This window comes from Nyctibius grandis, chromosome 14 (genome assembly GCF_013368605.1).
Source record: "Nyctibius grandis isolate bNycGra1 chromosome 14, bNycGra1.pri, whole genome shotgun sequence".
In the NCBI taxonomy this organism is placed as follows: Eukaryota; Metazoa; Chordata; class Aves; order Nyctibiiformes; family Nyctibiidae; genus Nyctibius; species Nyctibius grandis.
In genome coordinates this window covers 7,026,378-7,040,196 of record NC_090671.1, presented here as the reverse complement: position 1 = coordinate 7,040,196, position 13,819 = coordinate 7,026,378, and the positions used below count along the sequence as shown (strand labels likewise).

Below are 13,819 nucleotides of genomic sequence, written 5' to 3'. Positions count from 1 at the left end.
CACCGTTTGGTTTCTGTCATCCGACGTTCATCCCATGTTCAGTAACAGGTGTCAGGTTTATGGTTGCAACACCCAAATGCTTAGATGATCACCCACTCCATTGCTAACTAAGCCCAGGACTGTTCGGCTTGTGGATTTGGGCACGTTCAGTACAACATGACATAAGGTTACGTGTCATACGTACATAGACCGCAACTGTGCTCTTGGCTCACCTAGCTAAGGGTGCTTGTGTTTTGGAAACACTTCACAGAGGTAAAATACCAAACTGGTTGTCACTGACTGTCTGATTCCATGGCTGCTGTGGCTGAACAGTCCTATCTGTAAGCAGCACTGATCCTTATTTCTTTTTTATTTGTTATGCAGGACCCCAGTGTGTCCTTTTTGAGTCTCTTGTTAGGCTGTTACATAAAAGTAACTGTGACCCAGCAGACATGTGAAGGGCAACAGATTCCTGGTACTCAGCAGTTCATCTTGAGATGGAGGAGAGTGGAAATCAGCATTATGGCATCTAGAAGTTGAGATACCACACTGGGAAAAGAGGGGGGAAGAGAGTTTAACCTAAGCTTAGCTAGCAGACCTGCATTGCCAAAGCAGTTAGATACACAGTCCTGTAAGGCTGACACTGATTTAGAGGACCAAACTAATTTTCTACGGCCTTCAACTTAATGTTTCATAAGACTACTGGCAGAAATTGTATTGTGCTGCAGCAGCTTATTTCTTTTCTAACAAAATAACCACCCATAGAGGCAGTATTCAGAGCAATAAGCTGAGTCATGGTCATTCTTTGTAATGATTAATTATTTGATAATGAATTTTAGATTTGTGATGTATCTCTTTTCCTGCTGTTCATAACAACTAAGTGGTTGAACATTGTGAGTAATTCTGTCTAACTCATGCTAGTGCAAGTGGAGCAGCTGTTCTGTATTTTCAGTGTTCCAAATAATACAAGAAAATTTGCATGTAGGAAAAATAAGTTTAATATCCTAACCCTTTTGTATGAAAAAGGGAAAACTATACGCAAAGCATTAAATTTTCAAAGTGGCACAGGCATTTTTCAGCTACCCTTACTTGCAACCTGTTGGAAGGTCTCATGGATCGGATTGTATGTGCCTCTCTCCGTTTATGAATCCAGGAGGGCACAAAGGAGGCATATAATAGCTGTAAAAGTCCAAGATAAAATATCTGTGGGAATTGCATTTTGGTTGGTAACAAGCAGAGCTCTGAACTGTCAATAGCAAAGGACTGTGGACAGACTTGGTCAGTTCTGCAATGTGATTTCCCAACAAGGCGAGCTCCTAAAAAGTAACCAGTTTGAGAGTCCCTTTTCTTGCATGGTTGAAGCTCAGATCAAGGACAAGAGCAAGACCTTTTTATCTAGTGATATACTCCTTTTAGATTCCAGATTCCAGCCTCTGTGAAAATCCAGCCTCTGGTATGTGGGGTTAAAAGTACCATGTCCTCTTATCTGAAAGGGGAGAAGCACTTACTGGCTGAGCTAAGGCTTTCACATTTGCAAAATGATTCAAGAATCTCACTTGGAAAGCTCTATAGAAGTGTCAGATGTTATTATGTACCTCGTTGCTCCGAATTACAAGAAGAAAATTACAGAAAGTAAGCCATCATTTTTGTGAATCAGAGCCCTCCCACTTCCTTACCACTGCTTAGCAATTTTTATGCCAGAAAAAGGAATGATTTATTTAAAATCACAACTGTCATGAATGATGATTCCCAGCCCACACCTGGCTTTTGGAATGCTGCATTTCTGAAGTTTTAGGTGCATCTCTCAGCTCTGTGCAAGAAAGTTGTACAACCTCTGTAATTTTACCCAAAAAATTACTTTCTGAAAAAAAATGCCTTTAGGAGGAACAAAGACTAGCAAAGAGTAAGTTGTTTTAGTTCAAAAGACAATCTGAAAACGTGGCTTTTTTCTATATAGTTGCTAATATGTGATTGCTTCAGATGTCAGTTTAGATCTATTCACCTTTTCATTATCAGCACAAGGTGCAGATACAAGACTGAATAACCATGCTTCAGTTCCAAGCTAAATGTATCTTGCTACTCTGAATAGCCATGGAAATTGTGAATACAGCCTAATTTTTTCCATGAGCTGTGTGGTCTATTTGGTTTCATCTCTGTGTGAGAATTAGGTAAACACGTCTTTAATTTAAGAGAATTTTTCTCTTTTATTAAAAATGTGGGGAAGTGGCTCCCAGCTGCCTTCAGCTTTGAATCTTGGCTATTTGGGTAGGCATTTGATTTTTATTTTGCAGAACTGTGCAAAATCTCCTTCCAGCTCCCAAAGGCTTTGACGTTGCACAGGATACATGCTGTTAGAAGGCCAGTGTATTTCCATGGCTGATCCCAAGTACGTTTCCAGCTTTGTGCAAACAGGAGATCCATGTGTGTGAGGTTATAAGTACTGCTCCCTTTCACACTCCTAGCACCAATCCAGCCCGTGGCAGCACCCACGTGGGGCCATGTCTGCTGCCCTGTGAACCCCTCTGATTCTTAGCACAGAAGCCCCCAGAATTTTTTTCCAGCACTTTTTGTAATAGGATCTCAGAAACATTTGCAAGTCCAGTAGGCACACAGCTCCACTGTGACAGAAGATAATCTTATCAGGAGTAAGCTGAGAGGAAGGTGAGGTGACAGGCAGTGCTGCCCGCTGTGAATCTAACACCGGGAGCCAGTTCTTGTTTTCCATGGGCTTTGCTTGTAGGCTGGTACATCAGGTTGAGGGTGAGGTTTTTGCATCATCGTGATTCCATATATAGTCAGCGGTGATCTGTGTGCTCTCAGAGGAAGATTTGGGGAATATAAGGAGGAGCATCCTCTCTTTATGGCATGTACGGGGAGTGTAACATGAGAGGGCTAGAGCTAGACAGTGCCTGGGTCCCACCTCCTCTGTCTGCATCCGTTCTGCTTTCAGAAAATGAGGAAGATGGCAGAGCCACACCTCCCAGGCGTGTGGGGAATAAACACAGTAAAATCTGCTAGATGCTTCTGAATGCCTCATAATTATTAGTAGTAGTTTTGGAGCCTGCGAGTTATTTCCCCAAGTTTACACTGAGCTCTACTGTAGAGAGTAAAATGAAAGGATCTAAAAACCCTGTTCCAGACCCCCTGGTTGAGCATTAGGCACTGTGCTGCTGTGGCAGTAGACTAACGAGGGATCTGTACTTAATCTTCAGAGAGAAAGTGATTCTGGGTTTCAGTAATTAAAAAAATACATACATTTAACTGCCATCTTCTGGCTTGCTCTGTCTGGTCCTGCTTCAAGCAGATACTTGAAGCCTGGAACGATTCCAGAGGTTAGCAGGAGTTTGACAAATAGCACATTCAGGCTATTTTTAATTTAAGAATAATACATTTGGGTTTTTCTTTTTTCCTTTTTGTAAAGTATTCTTAAATTAAAAATTTGGGGTTTTTTCTTTAAAAAAAACAACCAAAAACCCCAAACCATTCCTGTACTGCTGTCTCTCTGCCTGTGCAGCGTCTCCACCGCCCCTTGCCAGTCCGTGCTGCCAGGCCTCCGCAGACACTTCAGCTATGTCCTTTATAGGACGTCTGGCCTTTTAGGCGAATGCTGCACAGGCCATTCCCTGTTCTTGCCTGCAGCTCCCAGGCAGACAGAATTAGCCTTGGAAACAGCTGTATGGCAGACAGAGGGAGGCAGGGACTCGATCTCACGCTGTAACTGTCTTCTAAAATATTAGCAGAGAACTGGAATGAACCAAAGTTAGCCTTCGCACATATGAGATTAATTCTGACCTGCAGTGTATGATCTGAAATGAAATCATACAAAAATAAATATTCCAAAACCTAAAGATCATGGCTCATTGCTCCTGTCTGCAAGCTCTCAGGTCTGGCTGCTTGTTGTGCCAGAAAGAGAGAGTCTCTCTGTCATTCACAATTTTTCTCTTTCCTTTTGAATTATTTTTCTGACAAGCAAAGGCTTCAGGGTTGATTCCACCCTCTTTCAGCAGCTTGACGACGCTGTAATTCCAGCATCAGCTGACAGCATATGAAGGGTGTAACGGACTCAAGGGTTTGGCCACTTGCTGCTGTGTGCCATCTCAGTGGGATGTGTTCGTGTTTGCGTATCATCTGAAAATTTCTAGACAGCAAACACTCCTCTGGGTTAGGACTCATAGCAAGTGCATCTGCTTTACAAATAATTAGGAGTTCCTTCAAGAGGTCCTTTGAAGGAAAATTATGTATTTCTCTAAGTGAAGTCCAAGTGAGGTTTGTAACTCTGGCCCCGGCAGAGAACAGAAATGCAGGACCTGAAGCAACGGCACGGCAGCGGCGTGGTGGTGCAGGCAGGGAGCCCGTCCCCGGTGCTGCCCCGCCAGGCCAGATTGAAGGGGAAAGGTGAAAATTGTGAAGTGCTGCTGATGGGCAGTGGGTCTGCAGGCTTTGCAGGTGTGTGTCTGGTTTCGGGCAGCATCTGTTGGCGTGGAGCCTTGCTATGTTCTGAGCATAACTGTTTTATTTACTACCCTACAAGAACTTTGTTTTCTGAACAAGGCAGGTAACTAAGGCACTGCACAAGTAACCTCTCCTAGCAAATAGGAACACACAGGGAGATTAATTAGCAAAGAAAATTAATGGCTTGTGGTAAGACATTTTCTAATAGGTTGAACACTTTGGATTTGGCTAGACTAGTGGGGTTTTGGATCCATCTTCAAGACAGTAGAGCTGGCTGCAGCTATACCGTATCCCTTTTACCCACCACTGGAAGAGACTGGCATATGGGATCAAGCTGATGTAATTTAGCTGATCTTAAAATATTTAATAGCCAAAGAATGCTGAAGTAATCACTTCTCCTCTACTCCTGATTACAGAAAATCCCTACAGGGTTTGTCCCCTTTTGCTCCCTCTTGTCAAATTGCAGAGCGGGCACCGCTCAACTCAATTAAAGGTCTTTGAACATGATTAATTGGGTTTTTAAGTGGGTCAGTTTCTTCCAAAATTTTTTGCTTACTTAGTTCCACTTGCACTTGCAGCCATTCACCTGTGATGCTTTGTTTTCGTGGCATCATTTGAAACTCTTTTCTCATTTGATGCACTCTTGTAATTTTCTGCATAAGGTTTTCAGTAGGAGCCTGTTTGATTCTGCAGATTTATTTGCTGCTTGCCTGTGCAGCCGTATCATCAAATTGCTTTTCTGTATTACGTGTGCAAATAGCCGTTGAGCACTACAGATCGTTTACTGACCTCCTGCTTTGCAAGCGATATGGTTGCTCTAGAGAATTCTTGAGCCACTTCTGCAGATGGACCAGGCTTGCTGCCTGTTTGGATAGTTTTTGTTTTATTTTTAATACTATCCTAAGGTGAAATATTTTTTCATGGTTTGTCAAGCAAGATTATGGATTTGACTGTAAAACTATGACTCATCTCAGCCTTCGTTTTTCTTATTAAGAATGATCCTGGAGGAAAGTGCAAATGAAAATGTCAGATCTGTCATAAATAATGTAAAAATGACAGCCAGGAGGAGAGGTCTCCCAGACCCTCTTTCTGTCCACAGACACAGAAACCAAACTCATTTTGGAGGGCTGGGTCTGTGGCTTCTGCAAAGTTTTATCATCCTTTAGACTTCATTGCATTTTAAGTGTTTACATCATCCAGGTATCTAGTCCAAATATCTAATTTTTGCCTTTTATTTTGGAGGAATATATATCATCATTCTTCACTGTTTAGCCAGGAATTAAGCATTTGAGGTTATAGCTTCTATTCTTAGTTGATTCTGTGAATGTATCTAATCTCTCTGATATTTTATTTCCAGAAGCAATGCTATATCCAGAGTGCAATTAAACTAGTAATTCTTTGCTCTATGTTTTGTCAGGAAACCCCTTTTCAAGATTTAATGTCTCAAAAAGGAAAAATTATGATGGACCAGCAGTAAAATATTGAAACCTTGACAGTTCTTCAGCACACAATATATAATGCTGTTGATAAACAGTCTGGTCTGTTGCAGTTGATAGTGTAGGGGCACAGAATTGTGTTGCCAGTTACAAACATCTGATTTCAAGGGTGTGCTCAAATACTAGCCTAGTGATAGAGATGAGGTAAGAATATATTATACACGTAGTGATCAGAAGTGCCAGAAACCTTGAATTTAATGTTGGTGCCTGTTGTAAAATGTAATGGGAAACTAATGAAAACAAACCTTTCTTCTATCATCTTTTCTCTTTTAAGGAGGAGAATCTTACTGGGGAAAACCTTTCAAAGACGAATTTAAGCCCAATTTGTCCCACACCGGACGTGGTGTTCTTAGTATGGCCAATACAGGACCCAACACAAACAAATCACAGTTGTAAGTAGTCGCTTGCTTTTTGTGTTTTATTGTTTCCCTCTAGACATTGTGTCTTACTGTGTTAAGAAAACAAATGACATTTTACGATCTACCCTTTTGAATTCAGTCAAGTGAAATATTCTGTCGAGTGCTGCATATTGAAATCAGGGTAGCTACAGCTGCTGTCACCCAATCTAAGAGCAAAGTGAAGCATGGCAAGAAGACCTGTATATTTATTATATCATCATTAATTTGTCTTTTCTGGTTTTATGATTTGAAGTTTTTGTTCATTTTTGTCAGTGTCCCTCCACTGTTATCCCTGTAAGATCATTACATCTCTCTGCTCTGTTTAAATTTAGGTCTGTATTGAACTTTTTTTAAAGGGCTTAATGAAATGAAACATACACTCTGTGGAAATGTTGCTTCTTTTTACTCACGTGATTTTAAATAAATTAGAACAGTTCTGCACTGTTGAAATGTGTAGAACACAGACATGGCAAAGCGCAGAATCTGGGGTTGAGAATGACATGTTTTTCAATGTCCAAAAGCAGAGTGAAGACTAAAATGAGGAAAAAAATAATGAAGAAGCAGGAAGAACAACAAATGAAACTTAAAGATATTGAAGTTGTAATAACCTTCTTTATGTGTAACATTAATACAGGTGTTTGCCTGCAGTCTTTTGAAAATGTTCTGTCACTTTGAGCCAACTATTTATTGGTTGCTCTCTAAGTACTGCAATGGAAGAGAGTTGTACTTTTATTGGGAGCCCCAGGAAAGGGAGTAGGAGTGTGTGTGTGTGTACAGTACTGCGTGTTGGGACTGGGGAGGGAGGGAGACGGCTCTTGGTATTGGTCTTCATGATGCTGAGTATTATTATGGCTTGTAAACTGTGCACTAGTGTGGTTAGCTTTAATTAAACACAAGTGCTTGTCTCAGGGCCTTTAATAAGCTTACTCGTGTACTTAAGGCTAAGCACATGTTGGGCAGTTTGCAGGATCAAGTTGCTGTAGAGCTTATTTTGGATTTGAACGTTATTGCCGGCACTCGGGTGCTAAATTAGGGGAGAAGAGAGGCTTGCTTTTTCTGGGGGAGAAAAAAAAAAAAAAGGAATTCTAGAAACAGAAGTTAGAGAGTTCATGAGTGATGTGCCATATTGAGCCACATCATCTGCTGCTGTAAATGTGATTGTATGTTTCCCTAAAATTTGCAAATGAAATATGAAATTCCTTTGTATGTGAAGTCCTTGAGAGACTCCAGCTGCCCGTATTGATAAAGCTTCGCAGGCAGTGTTTAGGCACTTCTGGCAACTGTTGTGACTTTGGGAGCTGGGTGAATAGCTCACCCCATAGGTGATAGACACTGCAGTGCAGCCTGAGCTGGGTCCCCTGTGTAAGGTTATGCTCCAATAAAGCTCAGGATTTCTCCTCCGAGATCATCATGAGTTATGTTAATTCCATTGTCCTTAATTTTGTTTTGACTGTGCTGATGGATGAGAAGCTTTCTCTGTATATTTGCTACTGCTCGGATTTTTTTTATTGCAATGCTATGTAACTGACCACTTAATAATCTTAAGTCTTAGATATCTGGGAACAAAGTGGTGCAAAGAACCCATGCACAAGGCTAAGTTGTAATGTTTGCCCTGTACAGGAGTTTGCATTCTACACAGCATCTCAAAGCTTTCCTAGGGCAAGCTACATCTTAGTAGATCGTCTGGCAGATCGTAGCCCCTCCTATTTGCAATCATATAACTTCCTGAGGCAGTTGCCTATATGGAAAAGTGCTTTTGGAATGCTTATATATTTTTAGCTGTCTCTAATGTAGTATAACAGATGGAGACAGGGAGGAGAGCCAACACGGCATGTCCAGCCAAGATGGGCCATCGTGGTCTGCAGACCACAGTGTGGAAACCTCTGTCTCATACGCTTGTAGTCCAAGTCTTCCAAAGAAGCATTAAGCTTTAGAGAAAAGTTTTAGTAGTAAAGGTTGCTTTGGATTTGGTGTTTTAGTACCCGTGTTTAAGTTTAAAAATACAACCCCCAAAATTAAAAGTCCGATTAATCAAAAATCAAAAATCCAAGTTTCACAGGTTTTCATTACATTTGACACTTTGAAGTATTCTTTGTATCTGAAGCACAAATTTGCTCTGTCCAGAGGAGAAATGGATCACCGACAGGCCAATTTAGTGGAAGCGAAATGCAAAATGTAGATATCCTAAAAGATAGAAGTTGACACTGGCAGAGAGCTTTTCTGTTGTATTAACTGTATGTGCTGGATACAAGCTCCCAAGCATGCACGAGAAATGTGCTTCTCAAGCAGGGTGCACATCTGCCTGTCCTGCATGAGCTTCCCAGGGTCTGCCTGGCCAAGGAGGCAGATGCTCAGATTAATTTTGGACTTTTTGTAAATCAGCATGTTTGGAGTAATGTTTAGGGATGTTAGTAGGGTATAAAAATGAGAAGTCAGTGCTCCAGAAATGCAAGAGGAAACCCACAGAACAAGGGCGTTAAAGGATGTTTGGCCATCAGGACTCCCAGAGAGGGAGAGGGGCTCGTCCTCTCTCAGAGGGCTGTTACGTACACTTTCTGTTTTTAAGCATTACTGGCTGTTGTTGAGTGTCAGTGAGATGATATGCTAACTGTTATGTCTTTATTCTTTCCAGCTTCATCACATTCCGCTCTTGTGCATATCTGGACAGGAAGCATACAGTTTTTGGAAGGTAAGCGAAGGGTATTGTGAGCAGCAGTACAGCAGGCGTGCTCTCTTGTGTGTCTGAAGCCTAGAGAGACGAGTCTGTCTCTTGCAATTGAACTGGAGCAAAATCCTAGTTCACAGTCCAGTTCTCCTGGTCATGAATAGGTGGCCAACATCGCATCAGTGCCAGTCATCAGACTCTGCCTTTTTTCTCCTTTCATCACTGTAAATTGCTTTACTTCCCTTCTGTGGGTGGCCCTCCAGGGAGTAATGAACAAAGTAATCATTGTCCTGTAACCAACCACGTTAATATTTGTGCATGCTAATTGCTGGGACACAAGAGATTACCTCTTCAACACTGCTTTCATCCTCTTACAAGCTGTCAACCAGGAAATAAGTTGTGATAAGGCTACTCTTCATCATGGCATAGAACATCGAGCTTCTATGTAGGTTAGGTCTTTTAGCCCCTTTTATTATTTTTTTATTCTGTTCTTCTTTTCTTTTATTCCTGACAATTATCATTGGTATAAAATCTGTGTGGTTGTGTGCGCGCATGTGTGTACATGCATACATGTTTATGTGTATGTATATATATGTATGAAGATATTACCAATGCCAAGACAGCAGTGGAACTTCATTCTTTATAAAGAAGTCTCTTCCAAAAGTCTTTTCCAGTCAAACCCTCACTTGGTAAATATCAAGGTATTTGTTACAGAAGATATTACAAAATCTTTGTATTATGGTTTGTTCTTTGTTTCCTCTGCTGCAGGTACCTGGTATTTACCAAGTCATGCATAGCTGTTTTAACAAATGCCATGGTGCATATGGCAGGAAGGGGAATTGTACTAGCCTGCTTCATTGGTAGTTCCTGAGGATTTTACAGTCTCTTTTAAATGAAGATTTGTTTTTTATTCATTTCATAGTTTCATCCATTTGAAAGGCAGCAATTGAAAACAAATGTATGTGCTGTTTACTTTGATTGGATATCATACAATAGTGCTGTACAGTGAAAGTGATGTATTTAATCCATAGTCTCTGCCTGTGAGCTCTTGAGGCGGAAACTGGCTTAATTTTAAACACTTATTTTAGTGCTGTTAGTTCCGATACTGATTCTGCAGTGATTGCACCCTTTGAAATATATTTCTTTTTTCCTTTCTCAGGTCTGTCCTAGAAAAATTTATAGTTCCCCTGTCATTTGGTGAAAGCAAATTCTAATACTGAAAGCTGAGAGCGAGTATATTCTTGGAGGAGTTACATTACCTGCATCTTAAGACTATGTCACTTAAGCTACAATTTGAGTCCTCCTTGCAAAAATCCCATTAAATCCTTTACAGTAATGCTGTTAACCTGAGCTTGCCAGCTCATCAAATAGTATTTGGATTAGGACAGCTCAGCTGAAAATGTGACTGTGTTCCAGTTCTGGACGCAACCTGGCTTCAGTGAGCATCCTGTATAGTCCTCCAGTGTCTTTGCTGTGTTTCCCCAGTGTGCTCCAGTTTTACCATAGTTCACCAGGAAAGAATTTGGAGAGTGGCTGAGCTTACTGTGGTGCAGGGAGCGTGCTCCCAGAAGCCTTTGCACCGTGCATAACATCTCATGTACCTTATGAGTAAAGTAGCTCAAATGGTGTTTCACGCTGTGCGTTGCCCTTTAGAGAGGAATTACTTCAGTCCAAGTAAATCTGGTTAAGTGTATATAGCAGAGATTTATGCAGTTTTAGCAAAGGCTGTCTTAATTTTTGAATTGTCCTTGCTACTACAGAAATCTGAACTTGGTTGCCAGAGTAAGGAAGTGGTGCTGCTTTCTGAGCACTGCAAATATTCTTAGCTGAAATACAAAGGAAAAACTTTATTAAAAATGTTGGTTTAGAATCATGTTTGGCTCCCTGCAGGAAAACTGAGTGACATCTTCATTTGAACACAGAGCAGGTGAATTTTACTCTGGACTGTCTTGCGTGTAAATAAAGGTTAATTCAAAGAATGTAAAAAATTAAGATGATGGGATAGATGCATTGCAGTCACTCTATATTAATCTACAAATGGAATACTAGAATCATTGAATTTACCTACAAATTTAATATAACAGGCTGATGTGTGCGGCTCTTAAGATCTGTATTCTGTCATCAAAATCCTTCAGCTGTTTTTACCTGCATGTTTTTTAGGCGCCATAAAAGCCAAAAGATTCCAGAGACTGTACCTCTAGTGAAGCACCAGACTCAGTTTGCTATTTTAGATCCTGGGTGTTTCCAGGATTTGGTGACTGTATCTGATCTTAGACTGTATAGTACAACAATATCTGGGAAGCACATCTAGGAATAATATCTAGGTTTAAGAATAGAATGAACCCATGAAATCAGAATTCTTTGTTTCCATGAATGTTAAATTGGATTGTCTTAACTGGATGCTTACTGACCTGTTGTGACTTTCCTGTAGATTTGAGGATTACGTATTTCAGTTAATATAAAAACTGAAATACTCTGATCTCAGCTGTGCCCTCAGCTATTTCTATGTGGCACTGGTTCGTGTTAGTGAGTGTCACATACGTATCTTTAAGAGCTGAATTTGACCTGTTTGTAATTTGTATAGAACTTTTCTGCAGGCTTTCCATACTCTTGAGAAGAACAGAAAAACAGCGAAAGAGCAACTGTTCCCCACCCAACTCCTTTCTTGGTTTTTTGGGTCCTGTGTGGGATGGAACATTGAAAAGTTCCTTCTCTGGAGAGCTGCATTTTACTCGTGTCCCCACAGGTTTGAAACACAATTTTTGCATAGTAGCAGCTATTAAGAATTGGATGTTTGGCTGTTAAGTATGTTTGGAAAACATACCAGCTGCAGGCAGTGGGACTGTGAGGAGGTGGCACGTGTCTGGCTCAGTGCCCTGGAATTTTCAAGTCTCAGGAGAAGGCTGCGGCTGGAGGACAGGGAGGGGGTATCTTGTCGTGATGGTGCTGCCCACCATGGCAATAATGAGGACAGATGTTACTGAAAATAAAGGAGGTAATTTGGCATGGGTGGGGAGCAAAAACAAAGGCAGAGAGTGAGAGAAGAATGCCTTCTCTTGGAGGTGTGTTGCAGGCTGCATGGATTTCCTGCTCCAGCAGAGCTGCCTAGATTAAATTAGTAATTACCATTTCTAGTAATTACCATTTCTCCTGACTTAAAGAATGCTGTAATTAACGTGAAAACTAACTGGTGGCTTTTGTTGGCTTCTAGCAGGCTGGTAAGAGGTTTAATTTAGAAACTCAAATAATGTAAACCAACCAACATGCAGGTGACTGCTGCACGGGGAAGGTCCTGCCTGCTGCTGTTGTGAGCTGAGTGTGAGGGGGCTGCCCCTTACCCATGCTACAACTGGGAGTTCAACTGTTGCCTGAGCTGCGTGAGCTACGGGGGTGTTAAGGCCAAAACACCAGTATGCGCTCCCATTCCTGTCTGGTGTGCTTTATGAAATTTAGATGCAAGCGCATCCCATCCATGTTGTTATTATATTTGCTATTACTCCAATGGCTCACAGCACCTGTGGATCAGGGACCTGGTACATTTGTCCTTTATAAGCAGAAATAGAAATATAATCTCTGTCCCAGAGAGCTGTGTAAGTAGAAAAGAGACTGCATATAGATACAGGGAAGTCACAACAGTGACCCCTTCCAGCCTACCTTCCACCAACAGTTTGCACTTTCTTCAGAACCAGGGAAAAAGAAATGTCTTTGTGGATGTTTTTGGGGAGCCTGTTCCAAAGCTAAAGGGACACATGAAAAAGTGCATGTTTAAAATAATAGTGGAAGGTGATAGAGCCATGCTGATCAGCTGAAGGGGAGAGATGCTTTCTGTGAATTTTGGGTGAGATTTAGGAAAAGCAGAGCGTGCTGGGCTTGAAAGTGAGGGTAGGTTGCAGGTATGTGATGTAATGTGATTGAAAGAAAGGCAATAGAGGGAGTAGAGAGAAAAGTGTTGTGGTCAGAGTGGCAAAGCTGGAAATGATCTGTGCAGCAGTGCTGTGTGTTTATTAGAGCATCACTTGTGTTTGTCAAGAACTGAGAAAAGGATGTGGCAACTGAGACAGGCAATGAGTGTATGGAGGTCAGTTTTCCCCTTTGTACGTGGCTGCACATATCTGCTTATGCAGATCTTTTAACCATCTCTTGAGGTTTCTGATGCTTATTCTTCAATTCTCTTGTTCCTGGAAATAATGAGCAAGGTGGGATGGGCAACCTCAGACTTTGTCAAATTGGAGGCATATCTCAGCAGCTGACACGCACTCAGCTTAGTCTTCTCTTTTCTTCCCTCCTCCCCTTGCCAGATGCTTTTGTGGAAGACAGTTTTTTTTTCCTTGGATAAGCATAGATACGCCTTAGCCTGTTTAATGCTTTCTACTGCCATTCTGTAGAATGGGGCAATGAAAGTAACTTTTGTCCTCTAAAGTGATTAGCTACGTAAAATGACTACAAGGTATTATTGAGATACCTGGGTACAGTTAAATAATGCACAGTGTCTGTTTCCACTTGTAGCATTCCCTCTGTGATTTGAATAGTGAACCTTAATGGTTTCTAAGCTGGGAAACTCCTGTTCTTGTTGCTGTTCTGGTTTAGTACATCTGAAGACTGGAGAAATGGTGTGGCAGCAGAAGGAGCGCTGATTTTGTTACTGAATCTGTGTAGGGAGCCTGACCTGATTTTGCACTGCAGAGTCTGCTCCCCAGACACCAGGACAGGAGTGGAGAGCAAGGTGGGAAAATAACCCAGGCCCCCCTGCGAAGCCGTGGCTGTGGTGTCCTGTAGCACACGAGGGCTGGGCTGTCCCAGCTGCACGAGGGCTGCTGTCCTTTCCAGAA

At 41.5% G+C, this 13,819-nt stretch overlaps 1 protein-coding gene across 1 annotated transcript in view; it reads left to right on the top strand.

The window, feature by feature from the left end:
* The window catches only part of PPIL2 (peptidylprolyl isomerase like 2), a 73,064-nt gene that overhangs the window by 49,887 nt on the left and 9,358 nt on the right, over positions 1–13,819 (top strand). The window contains exons 15-16 of the mRNA XM_068412530.1: positions 6,202–6,319; positions 8,958–9,014. Of these exons, the coding sequence (XP_068268631.1) occupies positions 6,202–6,319; positions 8,958–9,014 (175 nt within the window). The remainder of the gene's footprint in view (positions 1–6,201; positions 6,320–8,957; positions 9,015–13,819) is intronic.